This window comes from Chelonoidis abingdonii, chromosome 20 (genome assembly GCF_003597395.2).
Source record: "Chelonoidis abingdonii isolate Lonesome George chromosome 20, CheloAbing_2.0, whole genome shotgun sequence".
Classification (NCBI taxonomy): domain Eukaryota; kingdom Metazoa; phylum Chordata; order Testudines; family Testudinidae; genus Chelonoidis; species Chelonoidis abingdonii.
This window is the reverse complement of record NC_133788.1, coordinates 8641907-8660181: the sequence shown is the minus strand read 5'-3', so window position 1 is coordinate 8660181 and position 18275 is coordinate 8641907. Positions and strand designations below refer to the sequence as shown.

General features: G+C 38.7%; 1 protein-coding gene across 9 annotated transcripts in view; it reads right to left on the bottom strand.

Annotated features, from left to right (window-relative positions):
• The window catches only part of GTF2I (general transcription factor IIi), a 73151-nt gene that overhangs the window by 48199 nt on the left and 6677 nt on the right, over nucleotides 1-18275 (bottom strand). For 6 of the 9 annotated variants that reach the window (XM_032786944.2, XM_032786938.2, XM_032786942.2 and 3 more), the window contains 6 exons: nucleotides 9837-9940; nucleotides 8299-8437; nucleotides 2928-3062; nucleotides 2028-2211; nucleotides 1781-1809; nucleotides 63-114 (listed from right to left, as the gene is read on the bottom strand). In XM_032786944.2, the coding sequence (XP_032642835.1) occupies nucleotides 63-114; nucleotides 1781-1809; nucleotides 2028-2211; nucleotides 2928-3062; nucleotides 8299-8437; nucleotides 9837-9935 (638 nt within the window). In that variant the 5' untranslated portion in view covers nucleotides 9936-9940. Of the gene's footprint in view, nucleotides 1-62; nucleotides 115-1780; nucleotides 1810-2027; nucleotides 2212-2927; nucleotides 3063-8298; nucleotides 8438-9836; nucleotides 9941-13052; nucleotides 13271-18275 lie in introns of those variants that run through there. The other 3 variants (XM_032786943.2, XM_075074057.1, XM_075074055.1) reach the window with 2 other exon arrangements.

Sequence of the window (18275 nt, the reverse complement as noted above, 5' to 3'; positions counted from 1 at the left end):
AAAAAGCCCACAACTGTTACATATATGTATTTATATTTCCAATAGGAGAAAGGACATTTTACCTTCCACTTGATGGTGTAACTGTGCGTGTAGAATCTGTAACAGTCACATGAGCTGAAAATGAAGATACAATCAACAGTTTCCTATACGTCATTTTCATTATACACAAGTTTAAAATGCCACAAAGATAAATTAATACTGTTTTGCTAACCAGGATTTAATTTGAGTTTCACAAATATCTACAGAAAGTTGTATAAGAAAGATTTGTTGTTGTTATTGTTTATAGCAGGGGTGGGCAAACTTTCCGGCCTGAGGGCCACATCTGGGTATGGAAATTGTACGGTTCATGAAATTGGTGTTGGGGTGCAGGAGTGGGTGAGGGCTCTGGCTGGGGGTGCGGGCTCTGGGGTGGGGAAGAAATGAGGAGTTCAGGCTGTGGAAGGAGGCTCCAGGCTAGGACAGGGAGTTGGGAGCGGGGGGGAGATGAGGGCTTCAGTGGGAGATGCGAGCTCTGAAGTGGGGCTGAGGGGCTGGAATCGAGGGTCTCAGAGGGCAGGAAGGGGATCAGGGCTGGGGCAGGGTCTCAGAGGTGCAGGCTCTGGGTGGTGCTTACCTCAAGCAGCTCCTGGAAGCAGCAGCATGTCCCCATTGGGAGCTGCAAGGGCTGTTCTTGGGGCAGGGGCAGCACACGGAGTCCCCTGGCTGCCCCTAAATGTAGGAGCTGGAGAGGGGACATGCCGCCAATTTCGGGAGCTGCCGTACACGCACATGGAGTAGCCCCAGACCCCGCTCCCCAGCAGGAGCTCGAGGGCCGGATTAAATCAGCTGGAGGCCCAGATGTGGCCTGCGGGCCGTAGTTTGCCCACTCCTAGTTTACAGACTAAAACGCAACACTAATACAATATTACATTTAATAAAATATATTCTAAAGTAAACATTTTATCTATCCCCATCGTCATTGGTACTGGAAGTCATAACAACAAAGCTAAATTGATGCCATGTCTCAACATTATTCAACTATCCAGTCTGTTCTGGCAATCTTGCTACTCTGTTTTTATATTGCGGTTAGGTGCATAAATATTATTGGAATAGGAATTATGGACATTTCTATATAGTTCTTAACCATACTGAAACCTACTTTTTACCTTAGCATTATTTTGTTCATTAACGGAATCTTTGCCATTTCTATTACATCAAGATCTAAAGGTATGTCTATATTGCCATGCAAATCAGACTCTCTTTGTGTGTAGGAGGACATTGTTTTCAAAGAGTGAAATTTATCCCTAATGGAGAACCTAAGCAATGACCTCCAAGATGGAAGCCCTGTGGTAGCCCTTCACAGTGGCGAGCAGCAAACATGGGGCTCTGTATTGGCTGTAAATAGGCTGGCATGAAATTCTTGTTCCTGGTAAGTCAGCTGTTGCTTAAAGAAGTCCCTTCCCCAACACATGCCAACACACTTGCATTGATTCTTGGAACTGGCATACTCCACTATGTCCATAAAATACATTCACGGTAAGACAATACTGTAGGAGGATTGAACACATTAGAATTAATTCTCTCCCCAGTCAGCGGTTCTCGGTAGAAGGCACCAAGGTTATGAAACCATTCTGTTTTCCAAGTGAATAAGTCAACCATAATCTAGGCATTTCTGCCAAATAGAATATTTATAATAGAAGTATTTATAGTTGCCCTAACTCCACAAAGAATTGAAGATAAAAACATATATTCTAATTATAAATTTTCATGTTTTGTGTACTGCAAACAACTTGATACTTACCTAGGTGTTTCTTTGGCTCTAGGAAAGGCCTGCATTAACACAAAGAAAGAAAAATCTCTTACCTAAAAAGTAATACCATTACCCATTTGATAGTATGATATTTAAATACAAGCACTGATTTCTTCATATAACAGACAGTATATGTGCATTTTTTTAAAAACTGTACAATTTAAAGCTACCCACAGAAAAATATTAATTAGCTGTTCTGATTTAAATGGATAAAAAAATAAAAGGGAGAGAATGTAACCTTTTGATCACAAATGAGATCCCCGATTTGTTTTCCAAAATCCATTTCAGTGTTGTCACATCATAATTTGCTGGATGTTTAAATGCAAGTCCTTCAGGAAGGCCCTGCACTACCACTGCAGACTGGTCCCTTTGAATCTTGTCATAAGGTACGGGGACTACTGTTGACTTCCCTAAAGCTTTACCTGTAAAAGAAAATAAATTGTTGGGAAATAAAAAATAGGTAAGATTAAATACAACAAGCTAGGCTTTCATATTTTTTCCTTCCTTCTTCCAACTCTTAAGTTCCTTCCCATGTCTCTGAACCATGTTCTTCCCTGTTGTACATTCCCACTCTATGGTCTGCTATTTCTGTTACCATTCTTCTCAAGGGGGATTGCAGCATGAGGTATCCTTCAAAGCCACTTGCTAATTGACCAAAGAAGATCTTCACTGAATAACATGATGTAATGTCTTCTTAGCTAAAAGATGGAAACTGCAGTACTTCCTCTTCCTCTGGAAAGGAACATGCTTCCCATACAAAACTCCAAGACCTTGAGTGCTTGGGAGGCAGGGTAAGACAGGATTCAGACATGGATCAGAAATCCACGAATTAAGCACAAGTTGCATAGTTGACAGTGCAGAGAATTACCATTAGGTTACATATTTCATTCTTGCTTAAAAGAAAGCTGCTCCATGGAACATTCAGAATGTTCATGTGCAGTGAAACACGTGTAAGATAGCCAACTCTTTTGAGTCTAAATACACTTTAGAACTACTGAAAAGTTAAGCTCATTACCTCGGCAGTATCCTAGACTGAAGGTAGAAACTATAAGCCACTCTCCATCCTATTTTAATGATGGTTTAGCTATCTCAGGAAGTGTGTTATTTCAGATTTTTTAAAATTAGTTTAAGCGCTTACCATAACAAAAGCAGAAGAAATCCTCTACAGACTTTCGGAGAGCTTCCATTTCTACAATATCCACTGTCAGCCTGTTTACAAGTGATGTAGTCTTTGTTTTCTGCAGTTCAGCTGCCTTCTCCTCTTCAGACACACCTGCAAATTATTTTGTAACAATCAGAACACAAATCCCAATCCCAAATCCCTTAACAACTCGTCTGTTGCCCCTCTGGAAGTAAGCTGTTAATACTACACAGAACAAGAACAGTATACATCCCTTAAAAGCAAATCTGTTCCTATGTTGATAACAGGTGGGCTATAGGTGTCTATGCCAGCATTATTATACTGTATTCATAAAGGTCATAGATATTAGAGCAAACTGCAAAGATGATGAACTAAGAGACATCTAAGCTGGTTGTTTTTTTGCATAAAGGAGGTAAAGAACACAGAGGAACAGTTTAATAGAAAGGCAGTGCAATACTATCAAGTAAAAAGACTCTGAAGTAGTCACGAGGGAAGTTAAAATGCCTATATCTAAGGAGCCTGTCAGCTGTCAGGTTTTACTTCTGACGTCTTATTCAGTAGTTACATTAAACCTTGTTCTATTTATGTTGTATAATGCTTAACTGATTCTTTCTGAAGGAAGGGATATGCTCTCTCAGTACAACCGCTTGTATGCAGCGCAGCTCTTTCATCTTTTCAAAAGACTTGTTAAATTAAGCATGTGTCTGCTATTGCTGAATGGGAGGGAGTACTGTCAAGCTGTTAGTGCATGGAACTGAAAATAACCAGCTCTAAACTGTATTCATTGTCCTATTCTCTGAGCAAAAACAAAATAAAAAACACCATCCACCACCCACATGAGGAGTGATGGATGTCAACTCCCTCAACTATATACACTGGATGGGAGAGAGCTGCATTTCAGATTGCAGCTTTGTGTTCTCATGACATCATTCATGTATTCCAAACATTTACTGAGATCCGTCAGCAAAAAGGAAGAAATTAAAATTTAGTCTGTCTAATGTTTGAAAGAAAAAAAATGCACATATACAGGTGCACATGCAAGGGGGGAAAACGGCTGAAGTTGTCCTTACTCGTCATGATGTAGCAGCAGCAATAGAGCTCTGAAAAATCAAATTTTTACTGAAACTGTTGCTAGCATAGTTATTATCAAAATACCAGAATGCCTACATGTAGCTGGGCATCAAGAATAGGCTGTGGGTCTAAGTTCCCTCTAAACTGCATGGCTGTGCAGCTGCTTATTAAGCCCCGCACAGGGGCTCAGGGCTGCGGCAGGGAGAGATGTGTCTCTCCAAGCCCCAGACATGCTGCGGCGGGGAAAGGCACCTCTCCCCGCTGGCCCCCGCATGGACCTGCCCTGGACATGCTGTAGCCGGGAGAGAGGCGCCCCTGTACCAGCCCCAACCCAGCCCCAGCACAGACCCGCCGTGGCCGGTAAAGAGGCACATCTCCCCCCAGCCCAGGTGCTGCTGCCGGAATAGAGAGCTGAGTGTGGGAGGCAAGGAATGCGCCTCATATAACAAAATTCATTCTGCACATGCATGGGAAAAATTAGAGTGAACACTGCTGTGGATTGATTAGGAATAGGTGATGTATATTTAATAAACATCTACAAGTAATCTACATAAAATTCTACATATGCATCCAACTAAGCGGGTATTCACCCACAAAAGCTCATGCTCCAATACGTCTGTTAGTCTATAAGGTGCCACAGGACTCTTCGCTGCTTTTACAGATCCAGACTAACACAGCTACCCCTCTGATACTTGCCTTCTTCGTGTCTTTGAAAATCTCCAAAGGGCACTGGAGTGTCCAGCGCCCACTCAAGGTATGGGAGTTGAACACTTAAATCACGTGGGACTATTTCTTTCTGTGTAGAGACAATACCGAGCACATTCTAGGTGCCACTACAAATAATATAAAAGAGGGCTAATACTTGCCTACCTCAGTGAAGTTCTGTGGGGATTAAATTAATGACTGTTTCTAATGTGTGCTCCTAGATTATTGGATCAAAAGGTACTATAGAAGTTGATAAGTATTGTTAGCTGCACCACTGATTTTTTTCAGATGAAACACTATTCTATGGAAAAAGAAACAGTAACTTAATTGTTAAGTGTCAATAGCGTGCTTAGCACTTCATTACAAAAATCAAGATCAAAACAAACCCCAGAAGATTACATTGTCCGTGCCTCATTAAGCTTATAATCTAAATAGGGATAATGCAAATATAAACTTCCCTTGTCAACCAAATGAAGATATCATTGTTGTGTGATTTTATTAGAGTGTTTAATAGCACTTTGCAATTACTGGAGACAAGCAATGGTAGGCTTAACAAAAGACAATCAACTACGAAGAGAGTTGTCTGCATTATACTTATTGTAGAAATCAGTTATTGCAATGGATTGTCTCATGACCAAAAAAAAAAACCATGAAGGGCTAGCACTGATTAGCCAGAAATTTGTACCCAAGTTGATAGCAGGCACTGAACCTCAGTTATCATTTTTTAGGTTGCTTTACTGGGTATACTAGAATTGAAGAGTTCGCCGCTAGTATAAGAACAATGTACCACTGATCATGTTGATCTAAAAGGAATATTTTTCTGATAGAACATTCTAAAATAGTACATGCTGACTTTTTAAAAGTTATTTTCCCTTTTTCAAAGCACTGCAATATTAACAGTCTTGACACCAAAGGTTTATTGTTTGCACAAATACCACTATGGGAAACTGGAAGCACTGAACAACTAGCAATATATTGCCAAGCAAGCAAAAGGTGTAAAGAGTCTAGTTTACATCTGGTAACTTATGTAAGAATTCCACAGTGCCTCAATCATGGGTATTATGACTTGTTTACAGACTAGGCCGCCATCAAGAAGAAAGGAAAAAACCCAAAACTTAATGTTTATGTCAATGATTTTCAGCCTGGGATCTGTGGAGCTCTGGAGGTCAGCAGACTATCTCTAACGTGACTACGAAAATAAAGTTTCAGATTCCAGAAAAGGCATTGTTTTTCTGATCAATCAAAAGTACGTGAATACCCCCACCTACAGGTCAAAACCTGGAAGTGCTGTCATTACCATAGAAGCCTATAGTTTAGCACCAAGCACATGCAACATTTACAGTTTAATTCTGCTCAGTCAGTTTTAATCTAAGACTTCTATGGTAAGGGTCCACAGGCCACAGGTTGAATTTCCAAAGGGGAGAGCATCTCCATTTGAAACTTTTTAGGGGTCCGCAAACAAAAAATGGTTGAAAACCACAAAACTATGTACAGATCATAGCACAATAGGGCCTTCAAGTGCTACTATACCACACACAAAAATGGTAGCTTTATGTTACCACAGGAAGTGGATAGGAATAGAAAGCCGGTGGACAGTTAATCCTCCTTGTGGCCTTGCTGCAACGGACATTGCCCATACTTGAGCAGGAAGTTTTATTCATAGAATTACGTGACTTAATCAACACAAGGAGCAATAATACTCTTTCATTCCACCTTCAGAACAGGAAGGTACAAGCTGCAGCAGCCATCATCACTCAAAAGTTGAAAACTGAGATAATTAAAGAAGGATAGTCATAATGACAAAAGTCATACATAATCAAACTCATCTGCCATCAAGTCTTTATCATACTTATTCTTAGTGTTTGCCATTTACCAGAGCTATTTGTGTTTAAATAAGGACTTGGTTCAGTAACACTTCATCTACCATTTGATTCTTCAGTGAAGTTATAATGCTGTATTTTGAACAGTAACTTCACTGCAGATCAAGCAGAATAATTACTTCTATAGTGGCCGAATGTGTATATAATTCTGTATGACAGTTAAACAATTGAGAGTCCTGCCCTGAATAAAGAATAGGCACTGAGAATGAGCTCTGATTTAGAATTTTAAACAGCAGCAAAAATACTGTTCAAGTATGTCCACTATTTCTGTGATGGACTAAAACAGTCTGTTTGCAGCGTTGTCGTAGCTGTGTTGGTCTCAGGATATGAGACACAAGGTAGGAGAGGGAAATATGTCTATCTATCAAGCAATATTTAACAATCAAAGGAGACAGGGTGAAGAATGATTTTTAGTTTTTAACAAAAACTCCATTTAGCCAGGCAAAACTACATTCCTCAATGACCAATATGTAAAGCCCAGCAAAACCATTTTTCTTGATGGGCAGACTGATCGTTGAAATGTAGGCTCCAAGACAGGCCATTAAGCTTTTTGAAAGACAGTCTGACAAATTCTATGAGGGCCATCTCTTAGGCCTTGTCTACACACAAAAGTTGTGCCATTTAGCTAGATCAGTATACTTTAGGAACAGATATACACCTCTAGCCCGATAGAACGCTGTCCTCAGGAGCCAAAATTTTTTTTACCACGTTATAGGTGAAACCGTGTTATATCGAACTTGCTTTGATCCGCCAGAGTGGGCAGCCCCGTCCCCCCAGACCACTGCTTTACTGCATTATATCTGAATTCATGTTACATTGGGTTGCATTATATCGAGGTAGAGTTGTAGTTAAAGCAGGACAACCCCCAAGTATGGATGCTCTCACACCAGTATAAATATGCTTCTAACAGCATAGCTTTATGTTGTGCAATATAAATTATAGCATTACAGAAAGTTGTAGGCAAATCCTAAGGTTTTATTACCTATGTCAAAAGCTTCCTGTATCCTTTGAGAAGATATGAAGTTTTCTGAAGAATTAAGGGACTGTCTTTCATAGCTCGAAGTAGTTGACTACCTGAGGGTACGTCTACACTACCCGCCAGATAGTGATCGATCTATCAGGGATTGATTTTAGACATGATAAATCGATCCCCAATCGCTTTGTCGTCGACTCCGGAATTCCACCATGGCGAGAGCCGGAAGCGGAGTTGATAGGGGAGTGGCAGTGGTCAACTCACCGCTGTCCTCATGGCCAGGTATATCGACCTAAGATATGCTGACTTCAGCTGTACTATTTGTGTAGCTGAAGTTGCATATCTTAGGTCGACATCCCCTGCCCCTCCCCCCAGCGTAGACCTAGCCTAAGAGTGTCTTCTACACTAAGAAAAAAGATGATTTTTAAAAACTGAGTCAGCAAACATGATATAAAACACCACTTTACACCTTCAGTGTAGACAGAGTTTAACACATTTAAAATAACATTAACTAGTCTTGTAATATTACCTTTTGGTTGAGGTAAAAATAGCACTGAACTAAACAGTGGATGTTGACTATCATGTTCGTGTAAAAAAAAAAAAAAGTTCTTAAACAGTGATCTACATACTATAATTCTGTCTATTATGGCAAGACCAAGGCATTGCAACACTTGTTAGGTACAGAGTTCAGTGTACTATAATGTATAATTAAGTATTTGTGAAATACTTGGAAACTTACAGTATTTAACAAAATCCTTCTGAAAATCTTTCCTTGTATTGACAAAAGCTCTCCCCCTCTCAGTTCCAACTACAAACACGTCTGTTTCGTACACAGCAATACAGGCGACTTCTGCCTTGGACTTTGCAAGTTCTTTACACTATAAAAGAAAAAACAGAGCGGCTTTGAACTACAATAGTTAAAAGTACAGTTTTCTGCATGATTTCATGTAAAATTGCATTAACAATTTGTTTTCCAGTGCTGCCATGGTATAGCTCTCAAAGCTGCTGCAAATAACACAATGCTATCCATTAGCAATAGATAATTTGTACTTCTATATTGTCTTTCATCTAAGGATCTTAAAGCGCTTCAGAAGTATTAGTGAAGTTAAGTGTTGTCTACACATATTGTACCAACAGAACTAAATCTGTTCAGAAACAGATGGTATGTCTACAATACAAGCACTAATGCAGCTATGCTGCTGTAGAGTAGGCACCACAGTGACAGAAGGGGATTTTCCATCACTGTAGTAAATACACCCCACTTGAGAGGCAGAGGCTAGGTTGAAGGAAGAATTCTGTCTATTGTGGGCGTTTAGTCAACTAACCACATCATACAGGGTGCGAAATTTTCACAACTCTGAGCAATGTAGTTAGGTTGACCTAAGTTTTGGGGCAGATCAGGCCTGAGTTAAACCGGTACATCCTTGTTGTGTAAACATTCAAACTGATTTAGCCTTATAATGATTTAGCTGAGTTAAGAGTGTTCGTGCAAAGGGGATACACCAACTTAACTAAATCTCTCTCTGAACCCCTTTAGTCAAGTCTGTACAAATTGTGTGTAGACAAGGCCATACCCTCAGAACACTCCTGTGAGGATAAATATTATCCATTCCATTTTAAACATGAGGTAACCAAATCAGAGATGAATAGATTTACTCAAAGTCACAAGAAGGACCCCCAATTCCCAGTCCCATGCCTTAGCCACAGGATTATCCTCATGACGGGAAGCAGGAAAAGCATTCCTGTTCAATATCTTCAAACTGAACAGTTCTGTGGTGTTTCCCTATTGTCTTAAGTTAAACCTGTAAGACTAAGGCCATGTCTATACTTGGCTTTCAGCTACTGGTACAACTACACCAATGCAATCTCCTGGAGTAGGCAAGGAATACAATAGTCTAGCATAGCATAATTATCCTTACAATGGCTTAACCCAGTTGGAAACTACAAATTGCCCTCAATTGTCGTCTGAAATCCCAGCCTAACAGTGTAATCTCTCAGTTCAGATCATAACTCCACTATAGTCAAAAGTCAGGGTTATTATTAGCATGGTTTGCTTGAGTAGAGACTGAACTGAGGTTTTTTTTCTTGAAAAATATGCTCTCAACTCACTCTTTAGTATTCTACAGTTATACTCTTCTATTACAGAGCAGTCTACATCAAGGTAAAGGATAAAAGCTGCAAGTGAAACTGGCATGAAACAGTTTTCAAGAAAATGTTGTAATTTTGTATGTTAAAGTGGCATAATTCTGACATACTGAAGCAACTAGCCACACTAACCATTGACTCAAGTGCTGACATGAGGAATGTAACCACCATTCTGCTTTCAGAGGAGTCCTCATCATGGACTGACAATGCTGGCGTTGCTGCTTGGGCCATTATCCCTGTAATGCAAAAAATAAAACTGTTACAGACCTGGGTGCTACACAACAATGGAAGAACACTAAAACCTTTGTTACATGGTGGAAACTAATTTTTTTTTTTAAGGTAGAGATTAAATTTGGACCCCTCCCAAAAAAAGGAAAAAACCTCCATGCTCTTTTTACATTTCTCCTATCCTATTCCAAAGACATTTTATAAGAATTAGATTTTTAAATTAACTAGTAAGATGACACATCCTGACTAGAATACAGATTGTAAGTATCTAGAATGAACAATGTCAGTAACCCAAAGAATTTTGTGTTGCATTTTTTCAGTTTGATTTTGTTCTAAAGCATCCTCGATAACCTGAGTATCTGCATTAATACTTACATGGATAAACTAGATAGGACACAGTTAAAACATGGACATCATCCCTACCCTTTAAAGTTCTAGGGTTTTCTATTTGAAAATTTTTTCCCGGTAATCAACTGCATATCCTAAGACATTAACTCAGTCTAGCAGAAAAGTGTCTTCAGGCATATCAACAGTAGCAGCAAAGAGTTGGACATTTTTATTCGTATACCATTCAGATACCTGTGGACGTCAACTTCAAAGCCTAGTTGGACCTATCTGGGTACCAACAGACTTTTATATTTTATAAACTGAAATATAATAGAAACAAATTTTTAAAATAGCCAGCCTAAAAAAAAAAAAAAGTTTAATGCCTTTTATAAACATTATGATTTATAGAAAGCTTGAGGTTATTGTTTAAAGTAACCAATTAGAAATATTAGGACTTGTCTATTCTGTTTTCGCTGGAAAAATCTCTGGATGATGAGAGAACATGTGGTATGATCGCATCATGAGAATGAAACCTGAGCAACTGATAAAGAGAATGGATTTTTTCTGCTGGACTGTTATAACTTGTTTTATTTATACCTACTTAACTCAAATTCTTGTCAAACACTTGAGAGAAGAGTACTTTCTTAAACAGTAAACCATCTTGTGCAAGTCTCCGTTAAGCACAATAGAGTCAAGAAAAGCTCAGGACAATTAAGGCATTCTGGAAAAGTGCACTCTATGATCTTGCTCCTTTTCTATAACTTGACGAGAGATTCTGGCTCAAGTTTTTCAAGGGTCTCATGCAGTACTTAATTTTTAACGAGAGAGGTGCTGAGGCTCAAGCAGTAAGGAACCAGGACTCAAAACAACTTTATTTTCATAACTGACACAGCAAGCCCAGAGGTGCTGGGGCTATGAACTTCCATGCCTAGAGGTGTGCCCTGGCACAAATTAAGCACAAGTCAGGATGGTGAATGCACGTGAATATCCATTGTGTGTGCACAAAATACACCCTTTTGAAAATCTGGGCAGTTAGTCCCTTCTACAAAGGGACTTACCTAATACACTGATTAGATTAAATGCGATGGGGTTCTCTCTGTCCCTTCATCCTTAGTAGCTGTGTCTTTCAATTTCAACTGAATGTAGCACTTTTTCTTTAAAAAAAAGTGTTGCACTATACTGTACATATCACCTGCAAGTAGACTACTACAGAGGTTCAAAAGTCTGGCAAATAAAACCTAGATATTCAGTAGTTACCTTAGCAACATCAAGTTCCTTAAACTCTATAGTACACAGTATACGTAAATCAAGCAAATTGCTGTTTTAAGTCTTGTCGATTTAATAACTACACTTTTAAGTCGTGTTTGAGACAGTCCCTTCTCCAGACACACATGCTTGCAAGGTTCAAAAATGGTGATTTAACAAAGTTGTTTGGTAGCTTTAAAATATAGTGTAATGCAGCTAATGCTATCTATCTTAAAAACAGCCTAAATGCTGTAAATCGGAATCTCTGTGTCCCTCACTTATTCCTTGATAAAGCCAGAGTGCCCTTTAGCTCCTGCTTTACTGTGCTAATGTTGGCCCGAAGGTACTTGCCTAGCCTATTTTAAAAATACTGACACCACGATTTAAGCAAGTCCATCTGTATACACATAGCCTGAATGATTTCTTAAGCTGAAGGTGAATTATGGTCTACACTTGAACTGGATACCTCCACAACACTGTCAGGGGCTGAAGCTAATTATGTCGGTCATTCAGTAGGTTTACTCTTCCATTTGTTTCAGCAGTAAACATTAACCCCAGAAAGATGGTGAAAGAGCTATACTGCTCTCCTCATTAAAAGGTCACATAGCACCTTGTACCAGCCTGGGATATTTATACCCGATTAATCCAGTTTGGAACCTAGATTAAATACATTCTGATACATAGAGTTTAAGGTCAGAAAGAACTACTAGATCATCTAATCTAACCTCCTGTATATCACAGGCCAGAGGTTCAGTTACCCCTGTAAAACTTGTGTTTTATTTAAATGTATTATCTAGAGTTATATACAGATGGAACAACATTCATTTCCCTAACATTTTCAATTACACCTATCACAATACATTGTATTAATGTAAAATCAGTTGTTACCCTCTCCCTCTACAAAAAGCAAAATGATTTTTTTAAAGGGATTTTATAATTTTGTTACTTAATTTTTTTCAAATAAACCCATTTAAAACGAAATTTGAATTTAACAACAAATATGTTAAGGCCTTATGTTATCATCTCTTAAAACATTTGCAATAAAAAATATGCTGAATCAACGAGCCACTATCAAAAACTCTGCATTAAAGGCTGTTTTTCTATATGAAGAAAAAAATAAAAGGAAAAATGTCTAACTTTTGAGGTCAAGCTTTATAAATATGACAATCAATTGTACTGGATTAAGGGCTTGATCCTGTGAGGGACTCGGGTTGTGCCACTGGGTGAAAGACTACCAAAATCACAAATATGGCCTCTGACTCCAGGAAATACCATGATGTATCTCATAAGAATCATCCACTGAGCCCACTTGATTGGTGGTTTTTTGTTGTTTTTTTTAAATAGAATATCAGGATTGGAAGGGACCTCAGGAGGTACCTAGTCCAACCCCCTGCTCAAAGCAAGACCAATCCCCAGACAGATTTTTGCCCCAGATCCCTAAATAGTCCTGTCAAGAACTGAACTCACAACCCTGGGTTTAGCAGGCCAATGCTCAAACCACTGAGCAACCTCTCCCCCCCTCACTCTTATTTTAAAACTTTTCCTTACCTAAGCTCTGATTGGCTCAGTTCTCAATTTCAAGGAAGTCAGTAGCTAAGTACATGGAGCCATAGTTTGTAGAACTGCTAAATGAGCTTTTGACAGCAGTATCCTCTTCTGCAGGCACAGACAGAAAGCATCTTTTCTTCATTTGAACTAATTCTTTCAAAAATAGAGAACCTGATGGGGATTTAGACAAGATTTCCTGCTTTTACTTCTCTTCCAATCTATGAATAAAAGTGAGGAGGGGGCAGATGAGATCTACTAGTTTTAAAAGTTAGGACAAGTAAGTAATTTAGAAGACTCTCTCATTTTTAAGAGACTTAGATGAGTAAAAACTTAAACTCCAGTCACTCTGACTAAGGCATATTTGAAAATTTCTCAGGCTGACCAGAAATAATCAGAGAAACAAGGCGGGTGTCATAATATCTTTTATTGGACCATCTTCTGCTGGTGAGAGAGACAAGCTTTCGAGCTTATACAGAGCTCTTCTTCAGGTTGAGAAAACTAACTCAAAGTGTTAAATGATCAGCTTATTTCACTGTCTATAGATAACCCCCTTGTTTAACAAATAATTTAGTTCTAAATGTGAAACATTTTGATAAGAGAAGTTTATGTATTCAAAACATTTAAGGTTTTATTTAATAAAAATAAATTGTATGTGCTGTTTTCGATTTAATTAGATTAGTTACCAACCTAATGCAACTTAACACAAATCATGAACAAAAAGTTAATTATCTAATATATGTTCACCACTTTCTAACATTAAAATTGTACAATTAAGAATCTGAAAGTATTAAGCTACATAATTGCTTAAAAATATGTATACAATTAAGTGTTCCCCCTTAAGTAGCAAAAAGATGTACCAAATCTACTGTAATGTCTCTATTTAGATGTAAATCAACATGTTTCAATGGTTATATATACCTATGAGAATGCACTTTTCTTTACAAAATAACTGAAGTATAAATGGAAAAGTTGATTAAAATTAATGACTTAAAAAAATCAAAGCTTTACACTTGGTGATTTATAATTGATCCACTCTGACACAAGCAGCCACACACCTACAAAATTTCTTTTACATTTCATATTTTCCTCTAAATTTTGCAGTTTCCCCCCTGTATCTCTGCCAGTCTGTAGTACAGGGGCATAGTATTCATCAGTAGGCATAGCACCATTGAGCTCAATAGGTCTGCGCCCGACCATAAGATTAGCCCCTTAAATGGTGACGGACAACAGAATCTCCTGAGATTAACACTCGGTGCAAGCTTATTCAAAATCTGTGTGGTACGTTGAACATGTGCCAATGTACTAGTCAAAAAAGTTACACTGAATCAGATCGTTAGCTATTACTATGGCCCTACCAAATTCACAGCCATGAGAACTCAAAGACAGTGAAATCTGGTCTTTTGTGTGCTTTTACCTTATTCTATACAGATTTCACAGGGGAGACCAGCATTTCTCAAATTGGAGGGTCCTGACCCAAAAGGGAGTTGCAGGGAGGGTCAGAAGTTTTTGTTGTTGTTTGGGTTTTTTGTTGTTTTTGGTTGTTTCGGGTCTTGGGGGGGGGGGGGTCATGGTATTGCCACTCTTCCTTCTGCACTGACTTTGGAGCCAGGTAGCTGGAGAACAGCAGCTGTCGGCTGGGTACCCAGCTCTGAAGGCAGCACCCTGCCAGCAGCAGCGCAGAAGTAGGGGTGGAAATGCCATACCATGCATACAGCCAGCAGCTGTCGCTTTCCAGTAGGGATGTAAAAGGTTAAATGGTAAGCATTAGGCCAACCTCTACCATTAAACCCACCGCCCCATACCTGGCCGGACCAGCCCCAGGCCCAGCCGCCCTGTGCCTGGAGCAACCCCAGCCCCAGCCACCCCACAGCAGCCAGCCAGAGCGACCTCAGTTAACAGTTCACCAATTAAACAATATAATTTTAATCGTTTAACTGGTTAGCTTTTTAAACTGCTATTTACAGCCCTACTCCCTACCTACATCTCCAGCTGCTCAGCTCTGAAGGCAGTTCCACCACCAGCAGCAGTGCAGAAGTTAAGGTAGCAGTAAAGTGACACTCCCACACACACATACACTCCTCCTTTTTAGGTCAGAACCCCTACAATTACAACATGTGAAATTTCAAATTTACATAGCTGAAATCACAAAATTTACAGTTTTTAAAATCCTATGACTGTGAAATTGACCAAAATAGACTATGAATTTGGTAGGTAGTAGTTGTCACAAGTAGATTTCCATAACACCGCTAATGATACATTTATTTGTAAGTCTTCGACAATCCTATTGCTCGGAAAGGGCCTTCAAAGAGGTCAGTAGCATTTAGTATTATTTATCATCTGTAAATCCTTTAAATTGACTGTCCAAAGAGATGTTTTCACCTAATAAGTAAAGACTTATGACATTAAATAAGCTATTACACAAAGTAATAGCGATGGGGCACCAGGGCGAGGGTCTGGCCATCCTCAGTTGGAGAGAGAGTCACCAGGACACGAAGCAAATGACCAAAATGGGAGCCCAGGGATAAGAAAAAAAAAAGGGCATCAGTTAACTGGGACCTAGATGTAGCTCATTCAGCACGTTTCTGGCTTACTTCCACTTCTGAGAGACAAGAAAGAGAAATGCTTGTGGCGAGAGAAAGCCAAACCACAAGAGAAAGTTACCGTGTGTCATTCTTACAGAAGAGTGCACATGCCAATCCCTGCAGCCCACGGGTGTTAGTTATCCTCCTTGACAGTTACTGATGGACACAAAAAAGCAAGAGAAACAGCATTCCGGCATGAGTAGAAAGAACTACAATTTTTCAAGAGTTTTATTTGTACACAGCATATGCTGTTTGGAGAGAAAAGGAAGGAAGACAATTAAATTTCCCTTTATGTAAGATGGGCAAATAAATTTTACACTGAGCCCGCCATAACCCAAGAGAAGTTAAAGTGGAGTTTACAGGAATCTGTTTCACAAAAACATATACGACCTGTCGGCCAAATCCTTACCTCCCAGTTAAAATGACCAGGACCAGACACAAAACAGAAACGAGAAGGCTCAGTGAAATTAACATCTGGCATTTCTCATGTCTGATTTCTATACTGAACATTGGATTGCTCCACCTACCCACAAACATATGGCACAGGTATTCACAACTTTCATCTGAGAGTAGCTTTCTTGATAAGTGCTCTCTTACCAGTCCAATATGACAGCATTATATGCTCAGTAACAGTGATCCACTAAACCCAGCAGCTGGGACATTTGCTGTCGTCATTTCAAACCAACTCCCACTGCAGGGATTTAACTCTCAGCAGTAGAATCAACAAGAACAGCACTGTGTTTTTTACATTTTTAAAGTGGCTTATCCAAACCCATCAGGGGAATATTGCTACTTAAAAACCAAGTCCTGATGAAACTAATGAAATATTCACATAATTATGCCACTCAGAAGCATAGGATCTCTCTTCAGAATCCAAGGCACTCTTATTTCCTTAATTTCAGTGTGCATAGGTTGACACTTCCATTTTTCCCCTACAGCAGAGTCAAGAAAAAACTTACTAATCAAGGGCCACATATTGAGAAGTACAGAGTAACCACAATTCCCATTAGAGGAGCTACAGGTGATTAGCACCTAAGTTACTATCACTGATGTTTAGAGACCTGTAGCTTAGAAAACATGGCTCAAAAATCAGTACATTAACCTACCAACTATCAATAAGGAGTCTGTTACACATACACAATGGCCTGCCCAGGAAAACATTTAAAAACAACAACAACAACAAAGTTTCTCTTTAGCTAGGTACTTAAATGGCCCTCTTCACAATACCACTGCAATGCCTAAAAAACGATTTCTAACTAAGGTGGATGAATCGTAATTTTGTTAAAATCTTTAAAAATATTCAACACTAGCAACTAGTTTCAACAAGAGTCTTTTGGAAAGCATTTTTAACTAGGCTACGACACATTCACACCAATTAGTGTAATCACATTTTCAGAAACTGTTTTCAAACTTGCTTTTAACAGTTTTCAAACACAAGGAGATGCTGGTGTAAATAGACCAATGAGCTACAGATATAACAAAATTCCAAAAGGCATGTATATACTAAGGCTGTCAAGCCATTAAAAAAATTCATTGCCATGAATCACGTGATTAATCATACTGTTAAACAACAGAATACCATTTATGTAAATATTCTGGATGTTTTCTACATTTTCAAATATATTGATTTCAATTACAAGAAGTGCACAGTGCTCACTTTATATTTACTTTGACTACAAATATTTGCACTGTAAAATGAGAAAAAGTATATTTCAATTCACTTCATACAAGTACTGCAGTGCAATCTCTTTATCATGAAAGTTGAACTTACAATGTAGAATTATGTACAATTTAACTGCATTCAAAAAAATAACAGATTAATCAACAGCCCTAACATATACTTTATTACCTTTTTTTTTTTAATATAACTGACTAGTATATGTTTGGGCTTTAATAGCATCTTAATTACTCTATCTGTGCATATATTTAAGTCTATCTCAATAGTAAAGTAAGATTGAGACTTAGAGTAAATTCACTTAGTTTTCTAAGAATGCATACAGATCTAAAGCAGTAAAAAGATATTAATGAATGTTAAATCAAGTAAACTAAGCAAATTATTAATCAGAGTCTCCACCATTTGATAATTGCAGTCTTTACTAGTGTAATCGCATTTATTTAATAAACGTGATTGTTCACATTAAGTAATTATTATTTTGGTTTTCTATGTCCATCAACACTAACACCCAATGTCTGAAGTTATTTATTTTGAACTCCACTCCTGTTTATCTCATTATAGCAAAACTGATTCTGGCATTTTTTCCATAGCTACAAATTGTCTTCTCAGCTAATACAGCTCACCCTTGGTTTCTGTGTCACATTGTACTGTGTCACAGGAACCTAATCTATTGTTTCCATTAAAAAAAAAACAAAAAACCCCACCTACAGTGAGCTGTTCTTCAGGTGCTCACATACAGGCCTACCCACACTACAACCCAAAACACATTTTTGAAACCATTTATAACAACCATTTGTTCCACTTACAGCAGACATGGTTGAGCTATAGCCCCCCAGCAGTTTTTTCCTCACTCCCACACTACCCTGTGCTAACCAAGCCTGTATGCCCATGCCACACCAAACTGCCTAAACATTTATCAGTGCATACTGGGAAAATCAGGGCAGCTATCCCATACTGCTTTTCTCT